This window comes from Centropristis striata, chromosome 22 (assembly GCF_030273125.1).
Source record: "Centropristis striata isolate RG_2023a ecotype Rhode Island chromosome 22, C.striata_1.0, whole genome shotgun sequence".
In the NCBI taxonomy this organism is placed as follows: Eukaryota; Metazoa; Chordata; class Actinopteri; order Perciformes; family Serranidae; genus Centropristis; species Centropristis striata.
Window position 1 is genome coordinate 1,570,537 of NC_081538.1, and position 18,373 is coordinate 1,588,909.

Here is an 18,373-nt window from a genome sequence, read left to right on the forward strand (position 1 = left end):
GAAATAATGTGTCTTAGTGTTATGGAGAGCTTAAAGTTTAGTTTTCTTCAACATGAAATTTAATGACAACGATATTCTGCTTAAATTTAAAGCGTATGCCTTCAGTAGTATTTTATAATAAGTGCTTAATTTTAGTCACAGTACTATCTATTGGAATGTTGGAATGCAATAAAAACATTTGTACAAATCACTCAGTAAAATGTTACTATTCTTTTGACTGTATATCAAACTCCACCAGCCTTTATCAAACATGTAAAAGTTACAAATTACCTTTTGGCTTTTGACATTCTTGGCACTTGGACCCTCATAGACATTCAATAAGACCACATAAGAAAGCTCATCAAACCTCCAAAAACTTTTTTGGCAGCCAAAGGTCTTATGGAGTACTCTAAAAGCAACCATGCATTCCCAAACCAACCTGGTCTCACAGAAATCTGTGAAATAGCCACGGAATCGCTCAAATTTCCGTCAAACTGACACGGATTTCGCTACAATGCAAGTTAAAGACAGTCATATCCCGTGGTTATTGGTTTGTTCCAAGTCACGTGACTTTCAAGGTTCCGGCGGTCAAAACAAAAAACATGGCGGACAGTTCTCTCATTTTTAGTGAAAAAAAATCAATATTTTGACTTTGTTTCTGCATAAAAATGGATTTTGATCACATTTCTAGCGAGAAATATATGTTTTATTTTCTAAATATTCACTCAGTGAATGTTCATAATCACTTTGTGGTGAAGATCTCGCCAGAAAAATATGACTGTCATTAACTTGCATTGTAGCGAAATCCGTGTCAGTTTCACGGAAATTTGAGCGATTCCGTGGCTATTCCACGGATTTTGAGTTAATGGAAATCCGTGGCTATTTCACGGATTTCTGTGAGACCATGTTGTCCCAAACAGGCTGTAAAAGACCTTGACAGTCACCTTCCGGACATCCTTCTTAATAAGTCCTCTGTGTCACCCTTGTTTGACCACACTGTCCTTTTTATAAATCAATAGTTTCGCTGCAGATGCTCAAAGCATCGATTTGTCTGCAAACACTGATGAACTCCTCCTGCACGGATCGGTCCGCCTCAGACGACATGTCCAGGTCCAGGCTTTCTTGTGAGGCTGCACCCAGAGTATGATAGTGCCTCTGTGGGTCAGAGGATGCCACATGGCCTTGCTGGAGACCCTGCTGAGCGTGTCTTTCCGGGCTTGGGCAGAGCACCAGTGAGGAGCCTCCAAAAGATTCTCGGTAGAGGGAACAAGATGAAGAGCTGTTCCTCCAACGTTCAGGGGACGAACAGCTGGAGGAAGAGGACAGGGAGGGAGATGGAGGTGCACCTACAATAGTGTCACCTTGGGTTTGGGTGCCAGGGGGCTGGGGTTGGAGTTGGGACGCCATCTCAACGCAGGAAGAGGTCCGATAAAGGCCGGGGTCAGCTGAGAGAGGGTCACACAGGCCGTTGCTTGGCAGCCCGCAGTGGTTGTTTATGGATAGATCGCTGCAGCGAAGAGGCCTGGAGGGGCTGAAGAGGCTCATGGGGAAGAGGGAATCACTGAAGAGGGCCTCGTCGATGCTGCGGCGCAGGTTGATCGGTGAAGGTGGCCGCAAGTCTGCCGTGGAGTCGCTGGTAAACGAGGAACCACCTGAGGGCTCGCCGCCTCCTCCTCCATCCTCAGGTTTTCTTGAACCCTGTAAGTCCAAATCCAAGTCCAGGTCTCGGTATGCCAAGGCCCGGTTGCTGTGGTAGAGGAGATCCAGGCCGTTCAAACTGCTACCAAGCCTGTCGTCCATCAGAGTGTAAAGAGGAAGGCTCTCCGTCTCTCCAAGCCCGACGGTATCAACGATTGCGAGCTTCTCCTGCTGGCTCAGGGTCCACTGGTAGCTCCCAGGCAAGATGGGTGACTTGGTTGCCAACAGCTCAGTCCAGCAGCTCCCTGCAGCTGGGAGGTGGTCAGAGCAGTAGACTGGTTGTGCAACCACCAAGGCTAAGGTGAGACAAACCCCGAGCTCACACAGTCTGCAACTAAACTGAAACGCCCACCAAGGCCACGGGTGGAAGACCTCCTCTCCACCTGCAAGACCCATAGCATTTAGCATTGCATACAACTGCAATCCTGCACATGCTAAACAAAACAAGGCTGAAATACAGACGGTTACAGCTGCACGGTCCCAGTCCCGGCTCTCCGCAAAGGGGCATCGGTTGTATCGCTCAGCAGGTGTTGGCGACGTGTTATTAAGGTGGTAGATGTGTTTTGAATCTGCCCGCACGTAGATGTAGAACACAAAATAGGCAGCAGATAGGAATGTGGCCAGTGCTACGAAGGCTCCGCGGGAGATGAGTGAAAGAAAGAGGCAAATGGGAGGCTTTTGCTGGTAGAACTTTAGTAACGTCACCGGTCCGAATGCTGCACCGAAGTGCAGGACGACCAGGCAGGCCAGGAAACAGGGTCTCTGGAAAGCCGAGTAGGAAAGCTGCATTCTTGAGCGCATCGAGAGGAGAAGGAAAACCAGGCCGAATGCTGCGGTCAAGCAGGGGAAGGGTGCTTCGTAGAGTATCAATGAGGCCTCTGCAGAGGGGAGGCGGTCCTGGTGGCCGTAAGCGTCGTACAGCAGCGAGAAAGACCTGGTGCAACCAGCAGCTAGCAGAAACAGGCTAACCAGGGCGAAGTAGCCACATCCAGATGGGCACCGTAGAGGCAAGCAGAGCAGGTTGAGCGCAGAAGCTAGCGTTAGCATCGCAAAGACGCACCCAGCGCCGTAAACATGAGCCTCCCAGGCCAGGCCCCAGGCGGCCATGGCACTGTTCCAGTCGGTGTACAGCGGCACCAACATGGGCGGAGCCGGGATCAGGAAGGGGTCGAATGATGATTGGTTGGTGGCAGTGGTGTTTTCTGTTGGCCTGACGTCCGATGGAGTCGTGGAGTCCCAGGTGTTGGAGAGGTTGCAGATCCCGGTTCGCTCTTTATTGCAGTCTGGAAGGAAGGTGGCGTCGCTGTCCGCCAGGATGGGCGTCCAGTCGTCTGTGTACACGGGAATATGGGGAGTTTCTGTTGGAAAGAAAGTACATATTCAGTTTAATCAGATTTGCTTTAACCCATTGAAGCCTGGAAAGCGGATATGTCGTTTTGTAGTATTTGTATAAGCTCTCAAATACTTTTTGAATGTCATTTCTACCTGCTACAGAGGCTGAAAAATCTATTATTTAGTAAAAGCATTGACACTTCTGTTGAATTTCCAGAAAAACTTCAGGTTTTAGGGGCTTATTTTAAAATCGCCCAGAGGTTTTACAGGAGTTTTAGGCCTCAATGGGTTAAATAGCTTGCAGCATGAAGACGATTACTATTTGAATGAATAATTTGGAAAGTAAGAGAACAAGAAAATCCTGAACTTGGAAAAGGAAACTGCTGTAAACATCTACTTTTAATTCACTTAAAAGCATACTAATGGACCACTCATGAGAATACACAGAAGCATTTAATCAGCGTTCAAACTATCTGAGCCAAAGAACAAATTGGCTCCGGTCCAGGATGGTGAAAGCGTCCTAATGTGCTAATCCTGTTTAAAAGCTTGTTAGAAGGCAACTTCAAACTGTGCTGGGCCCAAATCAGAGGGTGTGTGTGTCTCTCTGTGTGTGTGTGTGTGTGTGTGTGTGTGACAGAACAGCCCACTCAGAACCACAGAGCTAGTTTCTCTTGCATTACGTAAGCCATCTGGAGTTTCCATGCAAGTGCAGTTAATAATGATTGTGTTAGACGTGTTTTAGCACTGCAAAGGAAATGGTTTGCTTCGGGGTAACCATGTATGTGTGTGTTTGCGTGTATTCGGAGGGAGACGCCTGCAAAACTCATCTGCGCCGTACATGTTTACGTAGCTCAATTACTGGAGGAAGACTTGAGTGGGACGCAGCACAAGTCACTTCACACGGCATAATGCCTCACAGATGGGCAAGAAGACAAACATTTTTCAGCCTCCTCGTCTCCACATCACTGGGCTTCACATCATAGAGCTTGTCAGTGGCGGTTCTTTTTGTTCAAAAATACCTCATTGTACACAAAAGGAACCCAGAATGTTACATTGTATAATAGTTTAACTCCATTGAGTCTTAAAGGGCCATTTTTGAATCCTTTTCATGTCTTTACGTGTCTTTGTAAGTCATTTTGTGTCTTTTTTGGTCATTTGTTTCTGTTGTTGTGTCTTTTTTAGTTATTTTGTGTCTTTTTTTTGTCATTTTGTGTCTTTTTTGGTCATTGGTGTCATTTATGTGTCTTTTTTGTGTCTGTTTTAGTTATTTTGTGTCTTTTTTTGTCATTTTGTTTCTTTTTTTGTCATTTTTATGTCTTCTGTGGGTTTTTTTTTGTGGTTATTCTGTCTTCTCATTTTGTGTCTTTTTTTTGGTAATTTTGTGTCTTTTTTTGTCATTTTGTGTCTTTTTTTGTCATTTTTATGTCTTCTGTGGGTTTTTTTTTTTGGTTATTCTGTCTTCTCATTTTGTGTGTTTTTTTTGGTCATTTGTATCTGTTGTTGTGTCTTTTTTAGTTATTTTGTGTCTTTTTTGGTCATTTTGTGTCTTTTTTTTGGTTATTCTGTCTTCTCATTTTGTGTCTTTTTTTGGTCATTTTGTGTCTTTTTCCAGACATTCAAAGATTTTGAATTCTTAAATATCATCTTTGCCATTTTTTCATGTGCTAATGTGCCCCTCTAAATTAAACACTGGCCCCTCCTTGGCCCCCACAGTAAAACTGGTCTAGAACCGCCACTGGAGCTTGTTCTTTTCCATAAAACATAACCGTCACCATGCACATGCTATCTTTACACCACACGAAGGGAGCAATAGTGAAACCCTCGGTTTTATAATGGCAGTCAAATGCAGCAGAAGAGAAGCAGCTTCCAACTGCATCGCTGTCATTTGCAGACACACACTCATCAGTCACTCTGCTGCAGATCAGAGACAATCACTCCGCCATAAAGAGCCAGGTGCTGTAATGGACCACAGAGACGGGGACAGATGAGCTTAATAAACTGACGGCACAGTAAATCACACAGCGGGCAGGTTTAGTGAAGTGTTTTCGTCGCAAATGTGTTTTGCTGTAATTTCTGTGTGAGGTTAGAGACATATTTTTGGGTAAAAATGTCGGTAAATACAGCCAAAAAGCACTGTCGTAGCTCTTGTATAAAATAGTGAAAAAATGGGGTTTAACCCATAAGAACCTATGGTGACACCCGTGTAACAAACCTTAAAAACACTTTAAATCTTCTATAATCCCATATTCAGCTTTATGCTTCACCTTTACTTATTAAGTCCCTAAGCCAGCCATTCTCAACCTTGGGGTCGGGACCCCAATTGGGGTCGCGAGATGAATTCTGGGGGTCGCCAAATCATTTTGGAAGTCAGCTCTGCCTTCTTTGGTTATTTAATGTCTTTTTTTGGTCATTTTGTGGGGGTTTTTTAGTCATTTTGTGTCTCTTTTGGTCATTTTGTGTCTTTTTTTGGTCATTTTGTGTCCTTTTTGGTCTTTATGTGCCTTTTTTTGATAATTTTGTGGTCAATTTGTGTCTTTTTTTTGACATTTTGTGTCTTTTGTCTCTTTTTTGGTAATTCTGTGTCTTTTTTTGGTAATTTTGTGTCTTTTTTAAAATAATTTTGTGTCTTTTTTAGTAATTTAGTGTCATTTTTTTTGGTAATTCTGTGTCTTTTTTGGTCATTTTGTTTATTTTTTTGGTTGAGCGGGGGTCGCGGACAACATGCATGTTAAATTGGGGGTCGCGACTCAAAAAGGTTGAGAACTACTGCCCTAAGCAACACATACTCAACACCCTGGTGTGGTGGTCATGTGACTTTAACAGGAAGTGACTTCTCCTAAATGTGGCTGTGACTGGAAACAGAAATGTGAAAAAGTAGCTAATTTCACAAAGCTTATTTTTTGTTACGAAGCTAAGTTTTTAAACCCATTTAACAATTCTAATCCGTTAACAGGGTGTCCTTTATTACATTTAACTTGTTTTGACCAGATTTCTTTAACAAATTAAAGTCCACGAGAACAGAAAACTGTCCCAGTTAATGGACTCTGCGAGGCCAAGTTAATGGACTCTGCGAGGCCATTAACTTTCTTTTTTTAAAGTAAAATTATACAAAATGATAGAAAATGGATTGCTTGGGCAGTTCATGAAATAAGAATAAATATTTGTTGGTTCTAGATGACAAATTCACACTTTTTTCACACTTTTGTGTAAATTGAGTACTGTTGCGAAAGACATTTTTCGTTTTTGAAGTGTTAAACAATTTGCTAATCTAACTGAAATTATTTTAAAAAACAATAGTATAAAGCTACGTAGGGCTACATTTAACTTGTTTTGACCAGATTTCTTTAACAAATTAAAGTCACAAATTTGATATATGTTATGGAGATGGAAAAGAAAAAGGCAAATGTGTGTCTCTGTTAGCAGAAAATGTCTTGTTTTTTCTATGTTAAAATAAGAAATATCATAAACATAAATACCATAAACGCTCAAAGTAACATATGTCACATCACAGATCTTTGACATTTAGGGCCAGTATTTTTTTTTTAAAAACATCAGAAATGTGTTCTATGTGGTCCACTTATAGAACACATCTTTAAGGATAACTGGCTCTGGGTTCTTATGGGTTAAATGTGTCCAGTGCTGCCTGGGGAATACATTACACCGTGTGGTAATGTTATGTGCCAGTTTAAGAACCTAAATGTGCAGACATCAGCACCGCAAAACCTCCAAATCTTTGCATATAGATTGAAGATGTCTAATTCATTTCCTAAATAAAACTAAAAGCGGGATCGATGTGGTTTTGCATTTTTGTTTCAAGTCTTTTTCATCTGACTTTTAATGTACTTTTTATGGGTTTTATTCTTGTGTTTCCCATCCCACCCTGTCCTGGTCCCCTAATTCACTCTTTTGTTTATGATTTCCCTTCAACACCCGCCTTCAAAAAGGGGAAACTCCCATAGGTGGGTTTGTTATTTTTAAACTGGGACAGTTTTCTGTTCTCGTGGACTGCCCTGATTTTTTACAAGTCTCTTCCCGTGCATCATGTTTTCTGTTTCGGCTGCATTTTGCCCCCAATCGTATAGATCAGCTATTCTCAACCTTGGGGTCGGGACCCCACTTGGGGTCGCGAGATGATTTCAGCTCTGTCTCCACTGTGTTAAAGTGTTCGTGTTTTAGTCTTTTTGGTCTTTTTTTTTTTTTTTTTGGTCATTTTGTGTCTTTTTTTGATCATTTTCTGGTCATTTTGTGTCTTTTTTGGTCATTTTGTTTCCTTTTTTTTGGTCATTTTGTGTCTTTTTTTAGTCATTTTGTGTTTTTTTTGGTATTTTTTTTATTTTTTGTGTCATTTTGTGTCTTTTTTGGTCATTTTGTTTCCTTTTTTTGGTCATTTTGTGTCTTTTTTTAGTCATTTTGTGTCTTTTTTTGGTCATTTTTTTTTTCTTTTTTGTGTCATTTTGTGTCTTTTTTTGGTCATTTTGAGTCTGTTTTTGGTCATTTAGAAAAATGACATTTTATGTCTTTTTTTGATCATTTTCTGGTCAATTTGTGTCTTTTTTGGTAATTTTGTTTCCTTTTTTTGGTAATTTTGTGTCTTTTTTTTGTCTTTGTGTCTTTTTTGGTAATTTTTTTTCTTTTTTGTGTCATTTTGTGTCTTTTTTTGGTCATTTTGAGTCTTTTTTTGGTCATTTTGTGTCTTTTCTGGTCAATTTGTGTCTTTTTGGGTAATTTTGTTTCCTTTTTTTGGTAATTTTGTGTATTTTTTTTAGTCATTTTGTGTCTTTTTTGGTCATTTAGTGTCTTCTTGGTCATTTTGTGTCTTTTTTGGTCATTTTGTTGTCATTTTGAGTCTTTTTTTGGTCATTTTGTTTCCTTTTTTTGGTAATTTTGTGTCTTTTTCTGGTCATTTAGTGTCTTCTTGGTCATTTTGTCTTTTCTGGTCATTTTGTGTCTTTTTTGATCATTTTGTTGTCATTTTGAGTCTTTTTTGGTCATTTTGTTTCCTTTTTTTGGTCATTTTGTGTCTTTTTTTAGTCATTTTGTGTCTTTTTTGGTCATTTTTTTTCTTTTTTGTGTCATTTTGTGTCTTTTTTTGGTCATTTTGAGTCTTTTTTGGTCATTTAGTGTCTTCTTGGTCATTTTGTGTCTTTTATAGTCATTTTGAGTCTTTTTTGGTCATTTTGTTTCCTTTTTTTGGTAATTTTGTTTCTTTTTTGGGTGATCTGAACTGTGCATGTGAGATTCTGTTCAGTGAGTAGGGGTCACGGACAACATGCATGTTAAATTGGGGGTCGGGACTCAAAAAGGTTGAGAACTACTGGTATAGATCAAGTGCATGTCAGCTGCTGCTTCCATTATGCTGAACATGTGTCGGTCTGCAGCTCTACAGTCTGTTTCTGCTTTAAGCATTCTAACATTACTGTCACTACGCCGGGATGCAAACAGCCTGAAGCCCTTTTACTTGGATTAATGTTATTGTGTTTCTTGTACAATCTGTGCCTACATTTGCTCACATTGGAGCGAATCCCAAAGAGTGGCAAAAGATTTTCACAGGTGCTTTTAGCTTCAGCACTGCCTGGCTGTCTGCCTGTTGTACACTGAAAAAAGTGTAACATGCAGTTGTTCATTCAAACTAATAACTGCCATTTAAAAGAGGATAAAATTATTGATTTGATTGTAAAACTCATTCTTTTTGCATTTAGAGACATCAAGTTTGATTCATACTGAACTAAATATACGTCTTAAGGACCCAAAACAAAGTTTTTGATTTCTCTCAAGTTTTTTTTTTCTATATGTTGCATATAGTTCATATGTTAAAGATTTTATAGGTGGGAATTTATAGTTTATAAGGTGGGAAACAAAAATGAGTTACGTCAAATAAAATGTGAATAATATCGTATATGTAAATAAATTTACTGGTGTCAATGCAAACATTAATTCAGTTAAAAGTGAATATATTAGGTTGGTTCAATTTAAATGTATTAGTTTGGTTCAATAACTAAAATGTTAAGAAAATAATTTGGATCAAGGTAAAGAATTAAGGTTTTTGAAAATGTTATATTTTACAGCAAAACTGTGTGTTTCTTCCAGTTTATGAAAGAAAAAAGTAAAAGTTTTGTACCATTCTTTGATTTATGGTAATTAAAAGTGTCTAATACGGTGATATACAATTTTTCATTTTATGCCCTATTTCTGATGTATTTGACAGAGTTTTACTGTTATTTCTACAAACCTTTTTTACAGTGTGTGATATCTGGACAAGATTTTTTTTAGTTTGAGCAAGGTTATACTTTTTTCAGTGTAGACACAAAAGTCTTTATCATTTTTCCTCATTCGTCTCCTGACCCCAGAGCTGAATCACTGTCCCAGGTTGTGATGAAAACGTCAAGCGAGAGGAAATATGACTGCGCTGCCAGATGCTGGGGAATCTTTTTACTGAAGCACGACACAGCAGATTTATTTCAGACATACTGAGCTGTCTTTTGGAGCTTAATCACGTCCTCAACACGAGTAAAAAAAACAAAGATGGATGAGTTTTTGAGGGGCTTTGTTTTCGCACTGATTGACTGACTGTTGTTTAATTAAACCCGGGTGAATAGTAATATTAAGAAAGTGAAATGCTGTTGAGATGGCTCCCTGGTGCCTCACTCTCATAATGATCCTTCAGTGTTGCACCACATTATACTGGCAGGGAAGAGAAGGAGGCAGATGTGTGAACATCAGTCGGTGCATTCACACACTGCGGCTGTTCTGCCAGGAAAGTACAAGCAGTACAGCCATTAAGTCCATTTAGCAACTGGACTAAACATCCTGTTCCATATTGATGTTAAATACGCCAGGAGAGAGTGACTAAATTATAAACAGCAGCTTCCTGAGGTGTCTTAGAATGAAAACTCTGCGAGGCCATTAACTTTCTTTTTTTAAAGTAAAATTATACACTGTACAAAAGAAACTGTTGTTTTCACGGTAAAATACTGGCAGCTGTGGTTGCCAGAACTTTACCGTAATAAATATGGTGCAACTTTTTGTAACATTACGGTAAAATGAAATTAACACTGTTGATTTCACGTTTAAAAAAATTGCCATTTTATTCCATTTTTTACCATAAAAAATAAAACATTTTTCCGTCAAAAGAAACGGTGTTCTGCCATGTGATTGACAAGAAAATACTTTATAAATGCTGCATAAATTAAAGATAAAGATATTACTGTTAAATATCAGTATATTTTTGCTAGAGATATGGTGTTTAGTACATTTAACAGTGAGAAAAAGTATTTTTACAAAAATAAATGCAAAAATTAGTGATGCTTGTATATATATTACAGTATATTTTTGTTACAAACACGGTGCCAGTGTATTATACAGTGGAGGAATGTTTTGTCTTTGTTTTAACTTTTAAAGCACCAAATTTTTTCCACATGCTCTCTGTCACCATAGGTTTCAATTTTTGGTAGGAGCCACTTCATCAAGATGGCCGATCCGAGATGGCACCCATATAAAGTCTATGAGAACCAATACATCTTCCAAGCCATTCAGAAGGTCAATCTTGGTGTCAAAATCTACATTTTCTGGGTCAAAGAATCATTTAAAGCTATTGAGAATATCACTATCACGATTATTTGATCAAATAGATATGTTCATTGTCACCCAGACTGGTAGGTCTGCAAGTGCTGCAGCAGGGAATCCTGAGCTGAAAATGTTTGGAGTCTATATTCATGGCAGAGTGAGGATTAGCTGCCATGTACACTGCAAAATAAAATCAAGGGAAAGCTTTCATCTCATGTCAGATCTAGATTAACAAATTATTTACAGTGAGTCATCCAGTGATATTCTCAATAGCTTTAAATGATTTCTTGACCCAGAAAATGTAGATTTTGACACCAAGATTGACCTTCTAAGTGGCTTGGAAGTTATACTGGTTCTCATAGACTTTATATGGCTGCCATCTCCAATCCACAATCTTGATGAAGTGGCTCCTACCAAAAATTGAAACCTATAGTGATGGAGAGCATGTGGAAAAAATGTTGTGCTTTTGTCCGGCGTGTCCCCTTTCTTCTTAAATCTAGTTCTAAGCCGCCTGACTAAATATATATATATATATATATATATATATATATGAACAACAATATATATGAACCAACAATGAATGTCTGTGACAAATTTAATAGTTATTCATACAGTAGTATTTGAGATATTTCACTCTGGAGCAAAGTGTTGGGCCGACCCAATGGCCAACATTGCCAGTGGCGTGGCTGATAATCAATACAATAATTACAATAATCATTATTGCAGCACGACACATAACAATGGGACCAGTCCATACTGAATCAGCACAGAATGCCTGAAAGCGATATAACTGATAGATAGATAGATAGATAGATATACTTTATTTATCCCAAGCTGGGAAATTACAGTGTAACAGCAGCGTTACACACAGAGACAATAACAACACAATTAAATAAAAAGAACAACCTAGGCATATTTCAAGCAATAAAATATAAAAATACAATAAAATGTAATGTAAAAATAAAGTGTCTAAAGAAGGAGTATGTTTTAAGGAGGAGAATTAGGTAGTAGGTGCTATGAAACAAATAAGGTGCAATGAACAGTGTGCATACAGAACACATAAAGTGCATAACGACGGTATGTAATGAACCAGACTTTGTTATTGTACAGTGTGATGGCATGTGGCAGGAAAGATTTTTTATATCTTACACACAGCTGTAGGAGGAGGAGTAGCAGCTATATTTAATCTAGCTGAAAGTTGTGACACAGCTTTAATCGAGGGCATTAAATATGTCAGCGTGATGATAAACCTGCACTGTACTATGGCTGCACTGGCACTGTCATCCTATCAAAACAGACATTAGTGGTGTGGGAAATGTGGCTGCAGTGTAAAACAAACACACAGCTGCAGGCGTTTCGAGTGTGTGGGCCTCAGATAAAGGAGGTGGGACCGGCTGCAGTGACTCGTCGGTCCATTTGTTTACTTTCCAGGGCGCTGGTGATGATCTGGACCAGTCAGGCATCCAGAGTGGAAAACGTGACGGTTATTGAATTCGTGCCATGTTTTGTTGCCTCGCTCACGTCGATAAATATCACATCTGAGCCGGGGCGGCCTGGTATGTGGTGGCTACAGTACGAGGATGGATCAGAGCGTTACGTTCCACTGCATACTGCTCGGTCATCTGACACATTCCTGGGGGAACAAGGCTCCCATGCTCGGGATAGTAGACGCATCAAAAGTAGACAGACACAGCCTGAAAAGCAAAGTGCCGCTGGACACAAACTGAACAGCCATTTTTCGTAAATTATGCTCATTTAAAGGTGCTGTTTGCAAGATATGCATTCTAAAAAATGGACTCATATTTCCAAGAGAATGTGAGGAAGTGACAGACACAGTTTTAACATTACGCCAAAGACATCTATGTATTGTGTTGCAGAGATACAGTAGCTATCTACTGAAATTAGCATGCTAACCAGCTAGCCCCGAACCGTTCAGTCTCCTCAGTCGTCAGTGAGTCGCTATAGCATCCAATTTGTCTTCAGAGAGAACGAAGAAGTAGATCATTGACACCTAAAACTAAAATTAAGACCTTACGTTACACAGAAAGTGAGATTCTGTATTTAGAGATTGTTGCAATGGTTAGCTCCCCAGAGAGTAGCTAGCTAAGTTCAGGTGCCATACTTGTTTTATAACACTGCAGGTTTATTGCGTGTCTAACACTAAAATGAAACAATCTTGACAAGTGCCATCACTGCATTTAGCTAATTATGCAAGACTTGCACAAGGTGAAAATAAGTAATGTCTCCTATTTTTAGGAGCATGTGGCCAGTAAGAAACAATGGCATCTTTTAAATTCATGTTCCACTAGCTACACAACCTGCTCAGCAAAAAACAGCTGACACACATTTAGCAGCTAGCTGAACACACGGAGTTGGTAGACGAAAGCAACAAGAAAGTGAATATTGGTTTGAGGCACAATACTTAGGCTAAATGCTTACGGTAGCATGGCAAGATTACAGTGGTAATGCTAGCAGAGTGATGCTAAGCAGCTAGTTTACCATGTTCACCGTATTAGTTTAATGTTAGCATGCTAACATTTGCAAATAAGCAAACAATGTAAAGTAGATGTGACAATAAATGTCATCAAATTGCAGGTATTTGGTCTTAAACTAATATATTGGACAGATTATTTTGTCCTGATAGCGCTAGGAGAAATATCATATGATTCATACACTGGGAAACATGAACGACTGTACAAAAATGTTGTGTCAATTCATGCAATAGTTGTAGAAATATTCGGTCTGGACCAAAGTGGAGGACAAATCAAGCCAATGACTGCTATATTACCATCTCTAGCATGCAAGAATTCAATGGCATGGCTTAAAATTTTGACTTTTTGAGATTTTCTCTATGCTTAGCTCATCTTTCACAGCCTGCAGCTAATAAGTGACAATTACTGTGAATTTTTGATGTTAGAATCAGTATAAATTAAAATAATTTAACATCTGTCTTAAGACGATTCACTTAATTATTTAAAAAAAGACAAATAGCACACAGTCTGAAAGATAAATGAACACTAATTTTCTGAAAATCAGCAAACCCACATTACAACAGCTATTCTCAACCTTGGGGTCGGGACCCCAATTGGGGTCAGGAGATGATTTCTGGGGGTCGCCAAATCATTTTGAACACAACATTTTTTGTCATTTTGTTTTTTTTTGTCATTTTGTGTCTTTTTTTTTGTCATTTTGTCCTTTTTTTGTCATTTTGTGTCCTTTTTTGTCATTTTGTGTCCTTTTTTGTCATTTTGTGTCTTTTTTTTGTCATTTTGTGTCTTTTTTAAGTCATTTGGGGTCTTTTTTTGGTCATTTTGTTTCCTTTTTTGGTCATTTTGTGTCTTTTTTTGTCATTTTGTGTCTTTTTTTTGTCATTTTGTGTCTTTTTTGTCATTTTGTTTCCTTTTTTGTCATTTTGTGTCTTTTTTTGTCATTTTGTCCTTTTTTTGTCATTTTGTGTCCTTTTTTTGTCATTTTGTGTCTTTTTTTGTCATTTTGTGTCTTTTTCTGTCATTTTGTTTCCTTTTTTGGTCATTTTGTGTGTTTTTTTAGTCATTTTGTGTCTTTTTTTGTCATTTTGTGTCCTTTTTTAGTCATTTTGTGTCTTTTTTTAGTCATTTTGTGTCTTTTTTTGTCATTTTGTGTCTTTTTTAAGTCATTTGGGGTCTTTTTTTGGTCATTTTGTTTCCTTTTTTGGTCATTTTGTGTCTTTTTTTTTGCCATTTTGTGTCTTTTTTTTGGTCATTTTGTTTCTTTTTTGTATGATCTGAACTGTGCGTGTGAGATTGTGTTCAGTGAGCGGGGGTCGCGGACAACATGCATGTTAAATTGGGGGTGGCTACTCAAAAAGGTTGAGAACTACATTCAATGCATTACAGGACTTGCTCCAGAGATCATTCCTTGTGAGCGGTGGTTTCATTAAGCTCTCAGTAGAAACACCATTAGTGCACAGGGGCTTTATTTATGTCTTAATTTCTTTGGGTTTGGCTAGTAAATCTTGCAACATCTCACCTAAGGCACCTCAGTCTGCAGGCCAGCCGAGGTAATAAAGGTGACTGATTCGTCTGATGTTAAATGGGCAACAACCCCGCACACTCATTTTTAATTGGCTGCGTGTTGATTCAGCATCATGAAACCGAGAGCTCCATGTAGTTTTCATCTGATTGCCTTCATTTTCAATTTGGCTCACCTCAGAAAAAGCAATTTAGAGCGAGCTCATGGAGAAGCAGGATCATGCATACTGAGGAGGAGCCAGTTGTGTTTGTTGGGAAATCTGAAGCTGAGGGTTTTATCTGCTTTCAGAGACTTCCCACTTAATGTGAAAGCACCTGCTGTGGGTCCATTAAAGCGAATGGGGGAGCGTGGATGATAAGTGTGCATTTGTTTATGTGCAGCTGAATATTATTGACAACAGATTTTTCCTCTAGGCAGGACACATTCGAATGGCAGACAGGCAGACCACCAACTTTATTGTTTCACTCACTCACTCATTCGTGACACACCGAGGTAGAAAGCCCTGTAGCACCCCGTCACCAGAGAGTGGCACATTTGACAGGTCTATTTTTGAAAATCACTTGACAACATCTGCTATTCTGGGCGAGGTAATGTGGGTTACAGCTGCTGCTGTAAACCGGGTGGAAAGTGAATCTTTTATTCTAACAGAAGTCAAGTTAATGATGATGTACCAATATATTTAATAGACTGATATCACAGACCAGCGGTTCCCTAACTTTTTTAGCCGCGCACCCCCTTCTTAGTCTAGACGGATTTCAGAATAAAGGCCTTCTATAAGAAGTGAGGAGCATTTATGGGTTTTTAAAAAATGGTTCCCAAGCGAAATTTTGAGTTTTTGACCTTCTAATTTGTATCAAATGGTCACCAAATTGCCCATCTTGCACAGTCATTGGACCATTTCCCCTTAGTTTTTTTGTAAGTAGGCAATCAAAGATGAGGAAATTAAGTTTCTGGATCTATAGTCTAGAGTCAGAGCAAGGATATAGTGGAGGCTCAGTGTCTTTTTATGTATATATATATATATATATATATATGCAAAATACCAACTGGAACATTTAAAAGTGATATTGATTGAATATTTATGTCGGCCTTAAAAAATGACACAAATAATGCTTAATTTCACCTTAAAAGTTGGTATTTTGCATATATATATATATATGTGTCTCTTTTGGGTCATTTTGTGTCTTTTTTTTGGTCATTTTGTTTCTTTTTTGTGTCATTTTGTGTCTTTTTTGCTCATTTTGTTTCCTTTTTTTGGTCATTTTGTGTCTTTTCTCATCATTTTGTGTCTTTTCTCGTCATTTTGTGTCTTTTTTTGTCATTTTGTGTCTTTTTTGATCATTTTAGCTAGAGCACCAACTGTGTATCAATTAATCTGCATCAAAAAATAGTTCCCCCAAAATATACCCTGTTTATTCCTGTTTTAGTGGCATTTGCAAAAAAAAACTACAGTGCCAAGCTTTTTAGGAAAAAACTGAACAGCATGTAAAAATGAAACTACATTTTTGTAAGCAATTTCTAAAGATTTACATCATCAGTAAAATATAATGAGTTTAAAGCTGAGAGTCAGAGAGCATAGATACAGTTGGCTTGTTTAAAGTATTGAGAGACGGTAAAATTCTGTGGTAATCTTTTCACAGGATTTGTTGCATAGAAACAGGCAGATGGAAATTAACTTGCCAGCCTTGATTTCATCTGTTATTTCATCTACAGTTTTTGCACCTTATGTTTTTGTATGTGTAATCTCTAACCACTATTATAAAAGCAATTTAACACCCAGCCTTAGTGAATAGATTTTAGAGTAATTCTTTATTCTTCTTTTACAGCACTAAATCAATACTTGTGTGCGTCTTCAGTTTTTTTAAAAGCAGCGTTTTTTTATTGTCGCCAGATCAATGATTATTTGTCTGAGAGACATATTTGTTTATTGAGCAGTATTGTTCCCTATCTCTTCTGTTCTCAGAAGTTCTCCGGAATCACAGCTTGATTGTGCAGTTTCCTCCTCCCATTGGAGGCAATTATCAGCTCCAGGGAAAGGAAACAGGCTCGTTGTTCCTTCCAGTTGTCTGACAGACTGACAGATAGTGAAACAGCTACAGGATGGCTCAGGAAACAAACAGCCTGCAGTCTTTTAGAGGAGATCTTTTGTGCATGAATGCTGCTGCTAAAGCTACGTTTACACGAGGACGGTCTGAACAGAAGACGCAAAAGTGGCGTCTCGTCTTCACTTTTTATTCCTCGTTTAGACGAGCGTTTTCGGGAGGAAATCTGCTGCATACGGTGACGCTAAAGTGTGTGAAATGTGATTGTATGCAGCCAGGCGGCATCACTTAAAGCCATAAGAGCATCTTTGGGCATGCAGAAGTTTTCACGCCACACATTTTCATCAGCTACTCCTTCCACAAAGTTCTCCTCCATCACTAGATCTCCCAGGTCTCGTTCACAGCCGTCTGGCTCCTCCCACCAATCGCTGCATCCAGAATGTGATGGAGGTAATTCCAGATCCTTCTCTGTTCACTAATACTATCTGTACATATCCTGGACATTTGGTGGAAAGACTCCTGGATTACTGGGTCTGGGTTCTTATGGGTTAAGGTCTGTATGTTATGTAAATATGTAACTGTATTTAGTGTTTGCTGCCTCTTGGCCAGGGCTCCCTTAAAGAAAAAGAAGTTCTTAATCTCAATGGGATATTCCCTGGTTAAATAAAGGTTAAATTAAAAAAAAAAGCAGTCTTTTCGGTTAATTGTCAATAATTCCTAGGAAAAGAACAATGTATTGATTCTTCTAACATGTATTGTCTCTGCAGCAAAAGGCTTATTTAGCTTATTGCTATATCTGCACCATAGATCTCTATTGTTGCCCAAAAACTATTCAAAACACATCAATGAATCACAGAATTTGTCCATTGATATATCGATTCATCTCTATGAGCATGGCTGCTCGTAATTTATTTTGAGAATGCAGCAATTTGTTGCCACTAGCTAGAGCACCAACTGTGTATTAATTAATCTGCATCAAAAGATAGTTCCACCAAAATATACCCTGGCCAGGGCTCCCTTAAAGAAAAAGAGGTTCTTAATAAAAAAAAGCAGTCTTTTCGGTAGTCCACCGATCACAAACACGTGCTTAAAACGGCTGGGATTTTGAACTGTTTACATGTGAAGGGATTTGTTTGCTCACCTGTGCTCTGTGGTGGTGATGTTGTTAGCAGCAGCTTAGCGAATGGTGTTGAAATATCTGCCAACCTGGAGTCAGCTGAGGGAACCACACCTTCCTCCGCCTCCTGATCCTCCTCCTCGTTGCCCGGCCGCTCTGGGAAAGACACATGCAATTTAACCTCTGAGTGATCTCGAAGCGATCAATTTAAAGAACATCGTAGCTCCAAAAAAAAACAGATTAGCAAATCTGGAACCGGCCAGGAGAAGTTTAACCCTCTGTGTTCTCTGCTCTCAGCATGTCTTGTGAGACTTCTGACTGCTGAACATGGGAGGATGATATTTCTTAACCCAGTTATGTCAAATGGATCGGCCCCTCGCCCACTTAGTTGTAGCCAGTCATCCATAGCCCAGTAGTCTGGCCCTCTGTAGTCTAATTACACTGACATCCTCATGTGTGTGTGTGTGCATGTTTGTGAGTGTGTGTACGTCCCGGTTCATCACAAACCCCCAGACCCATTTCATAAAGAAAGCAAGACACAGGGAGGAAGTAATGAGCACATGACAGAGCCACATCTCTCTTTTCCCTCGTAAAATATGTGTTCACTTTACTTATTTCAAGGGTGCTGAAT

At 39.0% G+C, this 18,373-nt stretch overlaps 1 protein-coding gene across 1 annotated transcript in view; it reads right to left on the reverse strand.

Annotated features, from left to right (window-relative positions):
• Positions 1-510: 510 nt before the first annotated feature.
• The window catches only part of prrt4b (proline rich transmembrane protein 4b), a 30,148-nt gene continuing 12,285 nt past the window's right edge, over positions 511-18,373 (reverse strand). Inside the window, exons 2-3 of the mRNA XM_059326299.1 lie at positions 17,767-17,898; positions 511-3,035 (exon numbers count right to left, since the gene is read on the reverse strand). Coding sequence (XP_059182282.1) covers positions 985-3,035; positions 17,767-17,898 — 2,183 coding nt within the window. The 3' untranslated portion in view covers positions 511-984. The remainder of the gene's footprint in view (positions 3,036-17,766; positions 17,899-18,373) is intronic.